General features: G+C 34.4%; 1 protein-coding gene across 4 annotated transcripts in view; it reads left to right on the top strand.

Moving 5' to 3' along the window:
• LOC106478381 (netrin receptor UNC5C-like) overlaps window positions 1–16,511 on the top strand; it is a 214,411-nt gene that overhangs the window by 134,477 nt on the left and 63,423 nt on the right. For 3 of the 4 annotated variants that reach the window (XM_022381974.1, XM_022381973.1, XM_022381975.1), the window contains exon 3: window positions 1,159–1,443. The exons of the other annotated variant lie outside the window; for it this stretch is intronic. In XM_022381974.1, the coding sequence (XP_022237682.1) occupies window positions 1,159–1,443 (285 nt within the window). The remainder of the gene's footprint in view (window positions 1–1,158; window positions 1,444–16,511) is intronic. 4 annotated transcript variants of the gene reach the window in all.

Here is a 16,511-nt window from a genome sequence, read left to right as displayed (position 1 = left end):
ACACACACACACACACACACACACACACACACACACACACACACACACACACACACACAGAGCGAGAGAGAGAGATCATATTTGTCAACACACCAAAAAGAAAGAACAGTAACAACAAAAATAGCTTTTCTATTGATAACTATTTTTTTTGTTCACCTGTAACAAAAAATGTTTTTAAGCAGATATAAAAACGATCAAACATCAGTTTTTTTCCTTGATGTATTATTTCCGTTTCGGGTATGTATTCTGAGTATTTGAATAAGATAATCAGGGCTTCGTTAATAAAACTCCTAATTGAAGTTATCTTAATGATGTTTAAAGGGGAAACTATTTAGTTTTCAACAAATTATATACGACTTACAGTATGCGAATAGCACCATTCAAGTACGAATGTGCACTAAATCCAAGATCAGGAAAGCCAATAACCTTTATAGAAACGAATTTCATTCTTTCGAGGAAAAATCTGAAATTAACTTAATTTTTTTTTTTTACAACAGGATTTCCAGCTGACCGATTTTGGTTTAGGTAGAGGGCTATCTTTGCAAGCGTACGTAGCCAATAGTTTGTTTTATGTCTAGTTTAATTACAGAGTATTTCATGTATTACACAGAAATATGTATTATTATTTCTGAAACAAACATAAAGCAGCTTCTTGCTGGTATAGATGCATCTAAAATTATTTCCCTCGCGTGTTTATTCAGATTTTGCTTTGTCTCCCTGCTCCATTCATTTTACAGCATCTTTAAAAGGCTTTTCCTAGCTGGTGTCAGTGTCTTGCCTAGCCCATCTGTGTCTGCCTACAGGCTAGCTTGTGTCAGTGCCCTGCCTAGTCCCCCTCGAACTGAATTGACTGCAGTCTTTCTGGTGTTGGTGTCTTGCGTACCCCCCCCCAATCTTTTCAGGCTGCTCTTTTTTTATGTTCCACTAACCAATGTTGTTTACATGATGTTTCATGTGAGAAAACCAGAGACATTTTTAATCTTCCTTAAGTTTTCCTTTTAAGAATGGAAACTTGATGTAATCATTATATTCATTATATATATATATATATATTTTTTTTTTCTAATAATGGATTACCAATTCTTTCGAGTATATTAAGTCACACTGTTGAATTTTAAAAATCCTCCCTACATCGCAATCTGGTCATTTTTCACCTAGACCTAAAGAAGCACTTCTTCAACCAACCATTGAGTACCAGCATTCAAATAGAAGGCCAGATTTCGCTCCAGTGTTTGCCACCAGAGGGTGTTCCTCCTCCAAAAATTGCCTGGGTACGAAACGGCGAGATCATTGACACCAGCAAGGAAACAAACTTTATAATTTCGAACGAGGGCAACTTATTGATCAGTCAAGCGCGGTTAGCCGACATGGGGAACTACACGTGTAGGGCTGAAAATGTGGCAAGTCAGCGTTTCAGCGAAACTGCAGTTTTGACAGTGTATGGTAGGTACAAACCGATCCAGTGTAACTCTTTGTATTCCCAACTGTCTTGTTTACTTTGATCACAGTACGGTAAGAAAGGTGTTGGAATAATTGTATTAAGGATGATAATAAAACACGCATTTCACACTTCAAAATGAATCAAAATAGTATATTTTTTTAAATTTCTGAACATATTGCTTGCATTTCTTTTTATACAAGTTGAAAATTTAAAAATAAAACATTTTGAGGAAGGAGGTTTAGGACAGTAATTCGTATCATTGAATGAATATGATGAAAAAAAAGGCATTTGTGTTGGATTATTGGCTGTTCTTATTGAACTGCTTGCTGGTTGTTCTTATTCGGTCAAAAATGTAGGGGGAAAACCAAAAAACCTTAGAAATGCAAACTTAAATGTAAACATTATATTCAATTTTGTTTTTAATAGATGATGGATTTTTTCAACCCTCCCTACGTCTATATTTTGTCATCTTTCACATAGACACACCCAATGAAATACCCAATGAGCACCATTTTTCAAACAAAAGGTCAGATGAGGCCCCAGCGTTTACTATTAGAGCGCTATTATCTGTTGTGGAACTGGCCGTTTAATATTTGTTACATGGAACTGACCCTTGATTTTTCTTTAGTGCACTGACTATTATTATTATTATTTTATTGAATTGACTGTTGGTTATTAATTTGTTGAACCGACTATTGATTATTATTTTGTCGAACCGACTGTTGACTTATTACTTTGTTGAACCGACTGTTGACTTATTACTTTGTTGAACCGACTATTGACTTATTACTTTGTCGAACCGACTATTGACTTATTACTTTGTCGAACCGACTATTGACTTATTACTTTGTTGAACCGACTGTGGTTTTATTACTTTGTTGAACCGATTGTGATTTTATAACCTTGTTGAACCGACTATTGATTGTTATCTTATCTATTTGCAAAATAAATACCCATACTAACATATTTATTTGCAAACGAACGATACAAAATATAGTGTATTTACGTGATGCTTCCCCTTCATATTATTCTCTTGAAAACAACTGTTTAGCAACTGTGTGTATGTGATATGTTGTCGTCCCAAGAACTTACTGTAAAGTCACAAACAGTGATTGAAATCAGTGACATCGACCGAGCTGTAAATTGCTATGTTTTTCATTAACTTGTTATTCACGTAGATTCCCTTGTTAGTGTTAACCCTAACATTACCGATAAGGGCCTATCTATTTTTAAATACATTTTTATAAAATGGTTATGCCTAAAATTGTTTGTTGCCCATGGCTTTCTGAGTTACAGGGATCCTAACAACGTACAAGTACGAGTCGCACAAAACGTTAAAAAAAATCATCATATTGTAGTGAATACCCCTCTAATTACTACTACTTATCACTGTCTTCCAACCTTTCCTGTTGTAATTGATATTATACTTTAATATTACGTGTCAGAGTATTCTGTAAGTTACTGTCTCCTAACCTGTTGTGATATGGTTGTTATTCCTATGTTTTAATGTTGTGATATGGTTGTTAATCCTATGTTTTAATACTTTACACTATAGCAATCTTTTAGTTATTTTCTCCCAACTTATTATATGTTTATTATTGCTATGTTTTAGTATTTTACGCTAGAACAGTCTGTTAGTTATTGTCTCCCAACCTGTTGTGATATGGTTGCTATTCTTTTAGTATTGTACACCGGGATATTCTATCAGTATTCGTTCTTAGTCTGCTGTTTTTGTATTCATATCGCTGTTATGTTTCAGTATTTTTATTATATTTTGATTATACACCATAAGGAGATTCTAGAGGATAGTAAAATACAAGTCTAAAATTTGGCAGAAATTGTGGATTAGTAAAGTAAAAAAAAAAAAGTTAGTTGTGAAACAAGGAAGATAAAGAAAGGATGGAATTATTGATTTGTTAAGAGGCCAGATGAAAATGTTCTTGGGTTGGGAAATTTGGTTCTTAAGCCTTGAAACAACATATCCGTTAGAAAAAAGTCATAACAGATATGAAGCAAGAAATCGTACAATCCAACTTAATAGTTTGTAAATCTTTAAAAAACAAGTAGTTTTCTTTGTTGAATATCCATATCACCATGCCACCTACGCCTTTTGAAAGTTCCATGACGCCTGACGTAAATCGATGCTAACTTGGGTAAACACAAGTTCAGTCTTAAGTGGATTTCAGCATGCACGTGTTGAAAGACTGGGGGTAAAATACAAAAACTCTTTCTTAGTTAACAAAATAAGCACTTAGTAAATTTGAAAAAGCACTCTTTAGAAAAACACCCATTTCTGTCTGTTAATATATTATCACAGGGAAAGTTTGTTTTTAGACAGAGAAAAACAATTTAACACAATTTATTGCTCGAAATCTCTAAGCATAAACTGTTTGTCCCGCTCACAAAAATCACACTGATCTGTTTTTTTTTATTTATATAGTTTATACTTTTTAACATCTTTCTGAAGTAGAGGTATTAGTGTGATGGAAAGTTTAAGTAAACGAAGATCGTGTAAAATGAAAATTAAATTTGAACTGTATAAAGTTGTAAAGGTTCAGTTGTATGAAGGTGTTATAAATTCGCCTGAGTGTCTGTTTTTATGCTCTTCTCGCAAAGCTACACAAGGAATATCTGCGTACGATCATCTCAAATTGAACTGACAGGCTAAAGTAAAATCAGCTAGACAACAACACCAACTGCTAACTCTTGGACTATTCATATCTGACTGATTGGCCAGTTGGTTAGGGCGCTCGATTCACAATCTGTGGGTTCGAATCCCCGTTCCATCAAACATGCTCGACTTTTCAGACTTTGGGGCGTTATAATGTGACGGTCAATCCCACTTTTCGATGGTAAAAGAGTAGACCAAGAGTTGACGGTGGGTGTTGATGACTAGCTGCCTTCCCTCTAGTCTTTCACTGCTAAATTAGGGACGGCTAGCACCAAAACTGACCGAATAGTGAGTTTTCATAGTAACTCTTGTAGCCTAATAACGGATCCAATGAGAGGAGTGTATTTTTTCGACAAAGGAATGCAAATCCGAACCCTCGGAATGACAGTCCGATCACGTTAAATACTAGACCACGTCCGGTACATGTGCTATAAATTAAAAACCATAATAAAAAAAAATACAATAGCTCAAAACATCAGAAACGAAAAATACACGAAACTGGGAAAGGATCTTTAAATCTACGTCCATCTTTATAAATGTTTACATATTCCAGTTTTACGATTGATTCTAATTATTCTGCGTTTCTCCGCATCTTTTCTACGTCATTGAAAATTTGTTCGAATTCATCATTTAAGGTTAAACTGAACATTTAACTATTTACTGAATTCAAACAGAGCCTGCTGGTTCAATTAAAACAATTCTTTCTTGCATTATATATCTGGCTTTATATAATAATTATTGAATATCTAGCCCATAAAATCAAATGTTATTTAAGAACAAGAGAATTCAAACAAAATGCTTGCGTTCAGCCAGCAGATACTCAGTTCATGTGAATGTTTCTAGAACCCTTACTGTTTTTCTTGTTAGAGTATTTTATTTAGCAACGTAGTGTACGTAATGAGTTTGTAAAATCCAAACATAGCAACGTGAAACTAACATAATTTCAATTAATTGATTAATTAATTTTTTAGCGGGTAAAATGCTCAGACAAAATCTGTTTAACAATACTTCATATATTTAGGAAAAAATCCTTATTGCGTACAAGATGTGTTCTTCAGATAATTTTGTGAAGTGTTTATTAAACGTTCAAAGCAAGTATATATCACTCGGGTCACCACTGACTAGCCTGGAGGTAGGTGTATGTACTAAAAACCTACACTTGTTTATCATTTATTGCCTCAGCAACAGTTTTCAATATGATTTACCCTGTTTTCGACCCTGGGTTTCTTGAGCGTGTAACACTGGTGTGATTATGTTTTCGATTAACAAAACCCTAAATGTTGCTCTAATTCGATAAATTGATCACGTAAAGGTTTATAAGGATCTTTATAAATAATACCATTATTATTATACACTTCAGAAACTCAGAAATACTTTATTAAATCACACATCTTTATTTATAATCGAAGTTCCACTATTCAAAAGGAAGCAGGTTTGCCCCGTGGTTTCTTTTCTTTGTTTTAGCGCAAAGGTATCCAGTAGGACACAAACCTCGCATTTTAACGTTGTAATACGTAAATTTATCGTAGAACTCTGAATTCTGAAGCTGATGAGGCGGTTTCGAATCCGTACACGATATCTCAAAATGTTCCTAACGTTTTAAGCTGTGGGCGCGATATAAGAGTGACAGTCATGTCGACTTTTTTTCTCTATTTTCATTTTAGGTGTTCTGATCTATATAGTTAGCTGGCTTTAATCGTAAGTTTTGAAATATACTAGATCTGCTTTCTAGCGGTTTTGGTATGTAACAATGTTTTGGAATACTTTTCGTGACTGAGGGAAAAAGACTGCCAGACTTTCCTTTAATGAGTGAGTACTAGTCATAGTGTTGAACTTCTGATAAAAAAACAATAAATGTGCTTTTTACTAGTTTAATATGATTTTTTTCTGGCTAGATTTTGTGTATTTTGAACAATACATTCTGTGTTAAGCTTTATCGACTGCATTGTTTAGTTCTGTACGTTATATTTACAGAGATTTTGAATGATGACGTGATATGACATCATCAGCATATTCTTATTACCTAATATATATGCAAAGTGATATGCTATTCTTTTCTTTTATAAAACGGACCTTATGTTTAAGCTTGTTACCCATACATACGAGAAATCCCCAATTTCCTCAAGCACAATCCTGTTTGAATGTTAGTTTTGTTCCGACAATGGACACCCCGCTGTTGTGTCAAGTAGACGGAAAACCATCCATCAACCTAAACAAACCCCGCCGGCTCACTGCCTGTGCCGACCGCCGCGAGAAGATGTGCCTCGCTGCCGTGTTAAAAGGTTACTGAACACCGACCGGTTTTTGTAGAGCCGCAAAAGTGGTAGACGCCGATAAGTTTAACTTTAAGAAAGATCTCGAGCAGCATATAATAGAAAGAAAAACAACTGAACTGATGAATTGAAGTTTTTAGTTCTTTCAATGGCCCCTTTTTATTCTCCCCATGGCCCATATTAACTAGAATCAGCGTGATTGAAATTTTTGTTTGTTTAGTAATTGAAACTCATCTCTCTTCCTTTCACACAGCAACTTGGGGTGTTTTTATTACGAATGTAATAAAGTATGTTTAAACTGACGGACCATACAGATGAATTTAATCGCACATATGATGTTTAGGTACAAAACACCCATAAATGCAAGACCCTCTTGATTCCAGTATCCTGGTTTCATACGCAGAAACTTGCAAAACATTTGACATTAACTATAACTATAAAATGTGATTTTTAAAATAAATAAATAAATAAATAAATAAATATATATATATATATATATATACGCAAAATACTATGCTCTTTTATTATCTGGTCACTTCTATCTTATAAAATCGAAATAGCTTACAGTTAATGGTATAAAATACGATTTCGTAAACATGCAGCTTATTTATTTGTATAAAAATGTGCGTTCAACTGGGCCAAGAAAAAAGCAGTTACGCATAAAAGGAGAGACACAAACAGGATACAAACTACAATGTGGGAAAGATAAAATGTACCATAGCGAAAGAGATATGTAGAAGTTGAACTCTCAGAGCGGAACAGATGCCTTGTCTGTTAGAGTTAGTCTCTATTCGCATTATATGTATATATTTTGGATTTGGGTATTTGTATTAGAGCAAAGCCACACTGGGCTATCTGCCGTATTCACTACGGGGACTCGAACCCCAGATTTTTGCGTTATACGTCCGTAAATTACTGCTGACCCACGGGGGGGGGAGGACTATATTCTTCTAATATTGGTTTTGTTATGCTGTTCATACAGGTGATCGTTATTATATAACTTAGAATACCAATTTCAGAAGATGTTACTCCATTTGTAGTTCATTTTCCTTTATCTTTATGTTTCTTTAGGAGCACTTGTATTGTCACAACTGGCTGGATGTTGTGGGCTTGATCGCCCATATTAGCTCCTAATTGTTTTAGGTTTGATGTCGTTGTTGTTGTTTTTCACACATGAAGCTCTCGAAAATAAGTTACATTTTGTATATGGTGAATTTCTCACTGTTGTTTGGACCCTATCTCTTTAGGTACCTTCTTGTGTAATATAATTCAAAACAATAAGATGATTTTGTATTACGCGCACACTTTTTTTTTTTTAGATGTTAAAATTTACACAGTGGGGTCCAAAGAGTAGTTACAACTACCACTACCCCGAGGTTGATTTATTGCTTATAATAAAAAAGCGAAAATATGTGCAAAGTACCATTTACCTATTTCTATGTTATTTTCCTCAAATTTTTCAACCGCCGAGGGCGTATGATGCTAAAATTCGTGGTTCGATACTCGCGGTAGACACATTTTAGATAGTCCATTATGTAGCTTTGCGATTAACACAAACAAAAAAAAAAATTAATTGTTCACAAAGAAGGAATTTTTTAAAAACTTTCCTGAACATAAAAGTGTACGTACGGCTGGTTCTCTACATGTCTTGGTTTTATGACCATCAGTAATAGTTAGCTTTCTTGGCTGTTCCAATCAATTATACAGTTTTATTTCGAGCGTAACAACTGGTATTTATTTTCAGAAACACCTGTACAGCTAATCCTCTTACTGTACTAAAAGAAAGGTGTTTCCAATTAAAATTTTAAAATAAGAATGCAGCTTATTCATATAAAGTTAGCCAATTCTACCTATAAATGTATTATGTATACGCAGAAAACAACACTTCAAACACCAGAATCTACAAATAGACCTTGTATTGTTTTATAGAGTACTGTCCATAACCTCGGTCATATTTGCTCCCCCCCCCCAACTCGCCGGTAGCTCTGCTTGTGGACTTTACAACACTAAAAATCTGGGTTTGATACCTGCGGGGGATACGGTGCAAATAGCACATTGTGTGGCTGTGTTAGTAAGCACAAATAAATTGTTTTGCGCCACACTGTATTGAACTAGAGCTTACCTGACAGTTTAAAAATAAGCCCACTAGATTTTATGTAGCAGTTAAAATGTCCTCTAGTTTTTACGTGGCAGTTAAACTGTTCTTTAGATCTTACATTACAGTTTAAAAAGTCCAATAGGTCTTATGTGACTATTGAGAAAGAACGTAAAGCTATGTTGTCGTATTTTTAATACGAGTTTTATGTAATTTCATTCGGGCCTGTAAATATATTAAACTACAAATATATCAATAGTTAGATGAATTGCAGTCAAGATATTTGTTATTGTAGAAATCCGTTGATCATTTACCATCTACAACCTGTCTGCTCTTTGTTTTTACTTTTTTCTCTGCAAACATAGACCTTTAATACTGTGCTTCTTTCACTGTTTTGTAGGAGTGATAACAATATTACTTTTGATAGAACGACTTGGATAAACTCGATAATGACAAGCGGTCATTGTTATAACAACAGTACGTAACTATGATGACAACAAGTAATTATTGTTATAACAACAGTACGTAACTATGATGACAACAAGTAGTTATTGTTATAACAACAGTACGTAACTATGATGACAACAAGTAATTATTGTTATGCACTGTTGTTATAACTGTGTATATGATATTGGCAATTAATTATTGTTATAAAAGCAGAATTATTCTGACAGCGACAATATTCAATTCTTAAGGTCTAAAATTGTACCTCTGTGTGTTACAACTTAAAAACAAATGATACAAGTATGGGTGATCTAAAACATCTGATTAAATCGTATTCTAATCTTTACTTGGATTATTTTAAATCCTAATGTGTGTAGGTAGCTTGCTGTTATCACAAGTTAACGTTAATAATAATCATTTCATTGCTCTAAGTGTTTCCTCCGCTGTGCCTAATTTAGACGATTTCATGTTAAATCCCCAGTGGACTCGTCCAATAGTGAAAAGGTCAAAATGTGATTTGAAAGCATATTCTACCTATTCATGTGTTATTTCCGCACGAAAGTTCAATTCAGACAATAATGATTAGCTAACGTTGAATGCGAATTCTGCCGGAAACAATGACTGCAGTGTACTTGTTGAAAGTACGACTCTGTTGTTAGGGGTAATTCTTCTTGCGGGAACTCAATAAATACCCTGAAAGCAGAATATTTCGAATTTCGCCCGTTGATCGGTTAATGCAGTAAGAGGGGCGGTGGGAGTAAAGGGGGCAATAATAAATAATATAGTAGAGTTTCGAGCAATAAAAAAGCATCAGAAGGTTTTATTTTGTAGGGTTCAACAATCTGGGGAGCATCCCTCTAAGCAGCGTTCGACAGTGGGGGTGAGCCAGTTAGTGCCTTGGTGATGTGTATTTACATACCTTTAGTAAGTAATGACTTAATGAGTTTCCTGTCATTGATGTAAAACTATGTGGTTTATAAAAAGGAATGTATACGCATACTATAATAAGTACGGTTTCCGTTGTAAGCTGCTTTTCTTTTCTCCGTGGGGGTATTTTCTTTCTTCACATTTTCCCGCGTTCAGTCACTTGGCCATGTTTAATTTGAAACACCCAGCGACAGTTAATAAAGGTGGAAAACTAATTTTGTCAAAGAAAGCACCCAGTGTTTGTGTTTGTACAAACAGCAATCAGATTAAGTGCACCCATTGTTCGTGTTTGTAAATTAAGTGCAAACAGACTGCACAATCTTACGTGCACTATAACACAAAAATGTTTGTAGAAGGTAATTATATTCCAAAATCTACTGTTATTACAGAAGGAAATATTTCAATATCTGCTTATAGTAATATTTTTTAACACAGCAAGGAACAAGAATTCTACATTATATTTCAAAACACAAATTCACAATGATACTAAAAGAAATATCTTTAAACTCCACATCTGATTTCCGAAACAGAAATATATTTCTTTGAATCTTGACTAGAAGAGAAGTTTTATCGTTAGAATTATAATCTAGTTTCTGAAGCTGAAGTTGTTGTTGAAATCTTTTAACCGAAAACCATTTTTTAACTCAAAAATATGTTTTCATGAATCTGAAAATTTCGAAGAATAAAAATCGTTTGTGCCTTTAGTAAAATACAATTTTTGAAAGTCGTTCTTGACACGAAAACTGTTAACTTTTGTTTATCAAAACGGGAAGTGTAATTAGATAGAGATATTTTTTACACATTGGACACGGATTTGGTTGTGATTAAAACTAAGTGTGTTAATTAAAAAGGGTGGAGTTAAACGAAAGCTGATGTATGAGCAAATTGTTTTATTTCAAGCCTGATTACTTGGGTCACGTGCAATAGAATGAGTCGAGAGATGCACGGTAATAAAATTTCGAGATTGAAACTTTATTACTGGACACTTTACGACATCACTTCATCACTTTAATCTTGTAGAAGGAATGTAGAATAGCTGAAGAAAAATAAAACAGTTTACAGATAGCTTAGTCCTGTAACCCAAAGAAAACGAAGAAAATAACAGATTGTAACGATGCTTATCACGTGTTTGCTTCCCACGATCAGAATTTGGTTTAAAATAAAGAGAAAACTGAGAACGTGGTAAAAATAAAAATAATTAGTCAAGAGCATAAAACACACAACTGTAGAACCGAATAAATCAAGTTATCTTGACTTAAAGACAGAGGAGGCAACTGTTATTTCCAAGACTTCAAACAGCTGCAGTGAAACAAAAGTCTTTTAGTGAAAGTCATAAAGAACCTAGAATAAGTTTAGTGATTTAACTAGGTTCATTTAACTGTGATATAGTAGGTTGCCTTGTCTGTTCTCCTCCGTGCTTGAGTAACCCAAAGCTACCGCCTGTAGAGAAAGAATTGGAAATAAGGAAATTGAAAATGATGGGCTTTTTTCCTTTTCTCTTTAAGCATGCGCAGTAAGTAGATGTTCTGGTAGGTAAAAATACCGTCTTTGTTAATAAACATAATGGTGAGTGTGTGGTTAGAGCTCACCTTGTACAATTTTAGAGTTGGAGACAACTTTGGAAAGAGGCTACAACCTCTGCTTTGTGGGAGCATAGTTAGAGTTTACCTTATCAATTTTATGTTAGATACAACGGTGGAGGAGTTGGAGCCCCTTACTTGGTTTCAGAGTGGTTAGAGCACACTATGTTAAGTTTTAGGGTTGGGTACAACTGAGAACTACATCCTTTGCTCCGTATGAGCGTGTTTGGAGCTCACTTTGCCAATTTTATGTTAGATATAACTGGGGAGGAGTTGGAGCCCCATACTTTGTTTCAGAGTGGTTAGAGCACACTACGTTAAGTTTTAGGGTTGGGTGCAACTGAGAACTACATCCTTTGCTCCGTATAAACGTGTTTGGAGCTCACCTTGTCTGTTTGTTTGTAGTTAAGCACAAAGATACACAATGGGCTATCTGTGATCTGCCTACCACGGCTATCGAAACCCGGTTTCTAGCGTTGTAAGTTCGCAGACATTCCGCTGTGCCACTGGGGGTCTCACCTTGTCAATTTTAGGATTGGATACAGTTGAGGAGATATAGCTGCTCCTCCGCCTGAGCCAGAACGACAGACTAAAAACATTGTCACTCAAACTGGCTTTTCTGTTTAGATTAACGGGCGTTGGACGACATGGGGGTTTGAGACTTTTGAAGTTATGTTATCACTGGGCAGTTCCTATAAGTAATTATATATTTTTGTTCACTTAGAAAAGTCGAATTTTATCTTATTTGAAATTAAAAAGTAATGAGCAATTTACTAAATTTCGGAAAAGGTGCTAGAATTAATTTATTTGAATTATTTAGTTCAAAATTTTGGAAGAGCTGCTTGAATGATTTTTTTTCGAAACATTTAGTTTAAGAATTAACTATAAGCCTGTATACTGGTGTTTTTTATGTCAATTCTAAACACAAGGCTGAAGAAAAACTTATAGTAGATGTACGTGAAATTAAAGTACTAACTAGATTACTAACTGGCTTTGTTAACGAACATGATGATGAGTATGTGTTAGAACTCAGTATTAAAAACTCCATTAAAACATAAAATAGAAAAAAAAAACAATTATTGAGGAAACATTTTATGTGTCGACATACTCGTCGATCACAATTTTGTAAGATTGGACTTGATGCTTATTTTATATGTAAATCTAGAGGGGATTTATTAAAACAATTAATTACCTATTCTTTATTATATAAAGATATAGTATATACATCACACTGATATACTTGCCGGCATAGGTTAAAAATTAATAAAGGTGTGATCAAAGTTTTTATTTTTTACGTGTCTGTTTGCGGTTTTCTTAAATTACACATAATCAAGAACTTGGCGCGCTTTTATCACAGCCCAACCACAGAAGCTGTAATTAATGCTTTTATTTTTCAGTGTAGTTTATACACATCTAACTGTCGAATACTGCTACTTATAAACTTTTCAAAACTTCGGGTAATAATACAGCTCTCATAGTAAGTAGTTTGCAGCATTACTTTTCTCAGCAGCTCTGTTTATCAGTGAGAAGTTAAAAACTGTCGGTAATTTCACAAGCAGTAGTCTCAGCTGTAGGAAAATCAGTCAAACATTACAAAATTCCGTAATTATATTTCTTTAGTGTTTGTTTTTGCTTTTAGGCCAACCTGTTATTAGTAGTTAAAAGAAAACCTTGTCAAGCATAATTACCTTGACATAACTGACCTTGTGACGTCACATAGTTCAACCATTGTGACGTCAGATAGGATAGGTGATGTTGCATCCATTGACATCAAGGATTGTGTCCTTCTGCCGGCGGAGATATATTGATGGAACCCTTAATGTTTAATCGTTTTTGCAAATGTGTTTATTGGTCGTCTATTTCAAAATCCAAGGACAAAGATGCAGCCGTTTCCACTGGGCACAGCAATGTTGACCATGATGTAATCAGAATATTCATGGAGAAGTCTCCCCCAACTCGTTCGATTTCAAACCAGATCCTATCCATGATAGTCGAACAGATTTTAGTTCAGAACTGTACAACTATACCAAGGCATTGTCCTTTGGTATGGTCATCCACATTTTTTGTTATGTCAGCTCAAAAGCTTTGTTTTTAGTTAAGCACAAAGCTACACAATGGTCTATCTGTGCCCATCATAGGTATCGAAGTCCCAATTTTTAGCGTTGTAAGTCTATAGACTTATCGTTGTGACACTGGGGGGAGGGGGGCTCAAAAGCAAAATATAGTTTGGGTAGATAATAATAATAAAAATACAGAAAATACAAACTGACCACACGTCGATGTTTTGTTTCATCCCACACACACTTGGGTTACTGGGCCTAAATTTACACCTTAAGGACAATGTGGAGACTGGTTTCATCCCATGCCTGGGTTTCTGGGCCTAAAGGTATACATTAAGAACATTTTGGAGGCTTATTTCATCCCACGCTTGGGTTCCTGGACTTCAAGTTACATCTTAGGGACATTTCAACCCCAAAATAATCAACTCTCACTATCTTGCACTAATCGAATTTTCGAAAGTAGTCGATTCATTAAATATTATACTTCTTAACAACATCTTTGGTAGCTTCCAAGTCAGCATATTCATATTCAACTGTTAATTTTTTGCTTGGCTATTATAATGTATTTTAGGTCATTAAGCTGATGATAGAAATGTGTTATATATTACTTAGCTTGTCCCTCTTAAGGTATAATATCCCCAATATTATAGGTTATTAGTTTCAGGTATTGTTTCTGTTTCCATATCATCAACTATAGGTTGTAGATATATGTGAAACCATGGACTCTCTTGGGTAAGAGAATATTTATCTTTAGGAACTAATTATTTTTATTTTTTACGTTATTTTTTCTCAATGCCATCATTTTAACTGTCTCATTTTTTTGATCTACTAACATTCATTGGATTTTCATTATCACAATAATTGTCTCCACTGTCAGAACTGGTTTCACTAGGAGCGAGTTATTCCTCTTCTTTGGGCAGAGAGGGAGACTTCAATGTTAAATTACTCCCCTCCCCCTGCTAAATATTTTGAAAAATAATTCTAAGGCTTTACTTGTAAATGACAACTTTTGATATGAAAGAACTAGGTACCTTTAAATGGATGTTTATCTTATCCTTTCAGCTCTTGCATAATACTTTGGCGTATTTTTGCAATTAAAGCTTCAATTTAAGTATTTCATACAAACTCCACAATTTAGCATAGTTTGAAGATTTTCATAGAAAAACATTCATAGACTAAACATAGAGAGAGGAACCACTTTTTTACTTCTTATATTCCTAGCATTTGTAAGTATGAGCAGTGATTAGTGGACCATAAGTAACTCGGAACACGTATTAGTAATTCAAAAGTGACCCTTCTCGGGCGTGTTCTGGTGATTAGCATGTCGGACTGTGAATCTGAGGGTCCATGGCTCGCGTCCCGTTAACGTAAAATTATGCTGTGTACATTAGGATCTTGGGTGCGTTAAATCACAGTATTATATTAGACTAGCCTAGAGTTGTCGGTGGATGCTACCTTCCTTCTAGTCTATCAGTTCAAAATTAGGATCGGCTGGTGCAATTAGTCCTTGTATTGAATCATAACCATTGTCAGTTATTCATAACATACTCTAAAGTATTATCATCCACTTGATTGCTACTCGTGCAATAAAATTGGTTTCTTGCCTTTTAATTTCATAGTTAAAAATTAGCACATTTCAATTAACTCGTGCCTCACAATGATATTTACTTACTATTGCTATTTTAAATTATGCAATATTATATTACTCCCGTCCTAAATATTACACCTAAAAAGTTTTGTATTCACTGACACTAACACTAGTCACACACATTTTATTTACGTATGTTTAAAAAAAGACGAAAATAACAAAATCACTTTGCTCCGTAAACATATTAAATCTGACAAGAAGTAATTCGATTTTTTTATTAATTTATAATGCAAACATGTTATTGAAGTTTGAAGTTTAAACAGTTTTCAATGAGAATATAAAATGAAGCATCTAACTAAATCTCAATTATGTAATTTTGGATATCTGTAGCAAAGATACATGAAATTGAGCTTAATCATCCCTTGTGATTTACATATAATTAATTCAAGTTACTCTAACCCTCGCTAATGCAACTACAGCATCCATTATACATTTAACAATTATCTCATCAAGGTCTTCTTTTTTATCATTAAAAACAATTTGAAACGATTACTGAGTTTTAATTTTGTAATTGAAAACCAACCCATTATTTTTTTTACTGAAACGATATAATATAGAAGCTTTACATTAAAACTAAGTTAGGCTTACCTTTAGTATCTATTTACATTAAACATACATTTCAATTAATTGTAAAACATGTATGAAAATATAAGAACTGACAAAGTCACGCTACTGAAACTTGATAATATAATATATAAAACTTTGAATGATAGTAAATTGGTTAGAGACATCCAAATATACCGTAATAAGTGAAAAACGTGAAAGAATACCCTAATGAAACTGAGCCTGAACTTTCCTGACATATAATGTATATAATCAGTTGATGTAACGAAAGGACATAAGGGAGCCAGATCTGAATTCCAACCCTCATACATACGTCTTCACTGGTAGAGATCAATAGAATAGTTCAGGGCACAAATAGGGCAATAGTTGGCATGGGGTAGAGGCGTTTGGATCTGACTCCATGTCACACCTCCTGGGGCCAGATCCGAATGCCTCTACCCCATGCCAACATCTCGGGGTGCCCTAAAGGTGCCTTAGAAGTTTTATAGATATCTATATATAACAAGGGTAACACATAGGAGCCCCACAGGGATGACACATGGGTAAGTTCTAAAATATATCACTCCCTCAGGGTACATGCTAAGTTTTGCTTAGATCGGTGAAAAACTATAGGCATGAAAATGACACACAGTGTCTCTCGAGGAAATGACATGGGAGTCAGATAGTTCAACCTTTTTATGACTCTCCTTGGGCGGTCATAAAGGTGCATGCCGAGTTTGGTTGAAATATATCAAAAATATATTATAGTGTAAAGCGGGCACATAGGCAACACTTCTATATATATATATATATATATATATATATATAC

The sequence above is a fragment of the Limulus polyphemus genome, unplaced genomic scaffold (genome assembly GCF_000517525.1).
Source record: "Limulus polyphemus unplaced genomic scaffold, Limulus_polyphemus-2.1.2 Scaffold206, whole genome shotgun sequence".
Lineage (NCBI taxonomy): Eukaryota > Metazoa > Arthropoda > Merostomata > Xiphosura > Limulidae > Limulus > Limulus polyphemus.
Note: the sequence above shows the minus strand (reverse complement) of the source record. Positions and strands in the feature narration are given on the sequence as shown.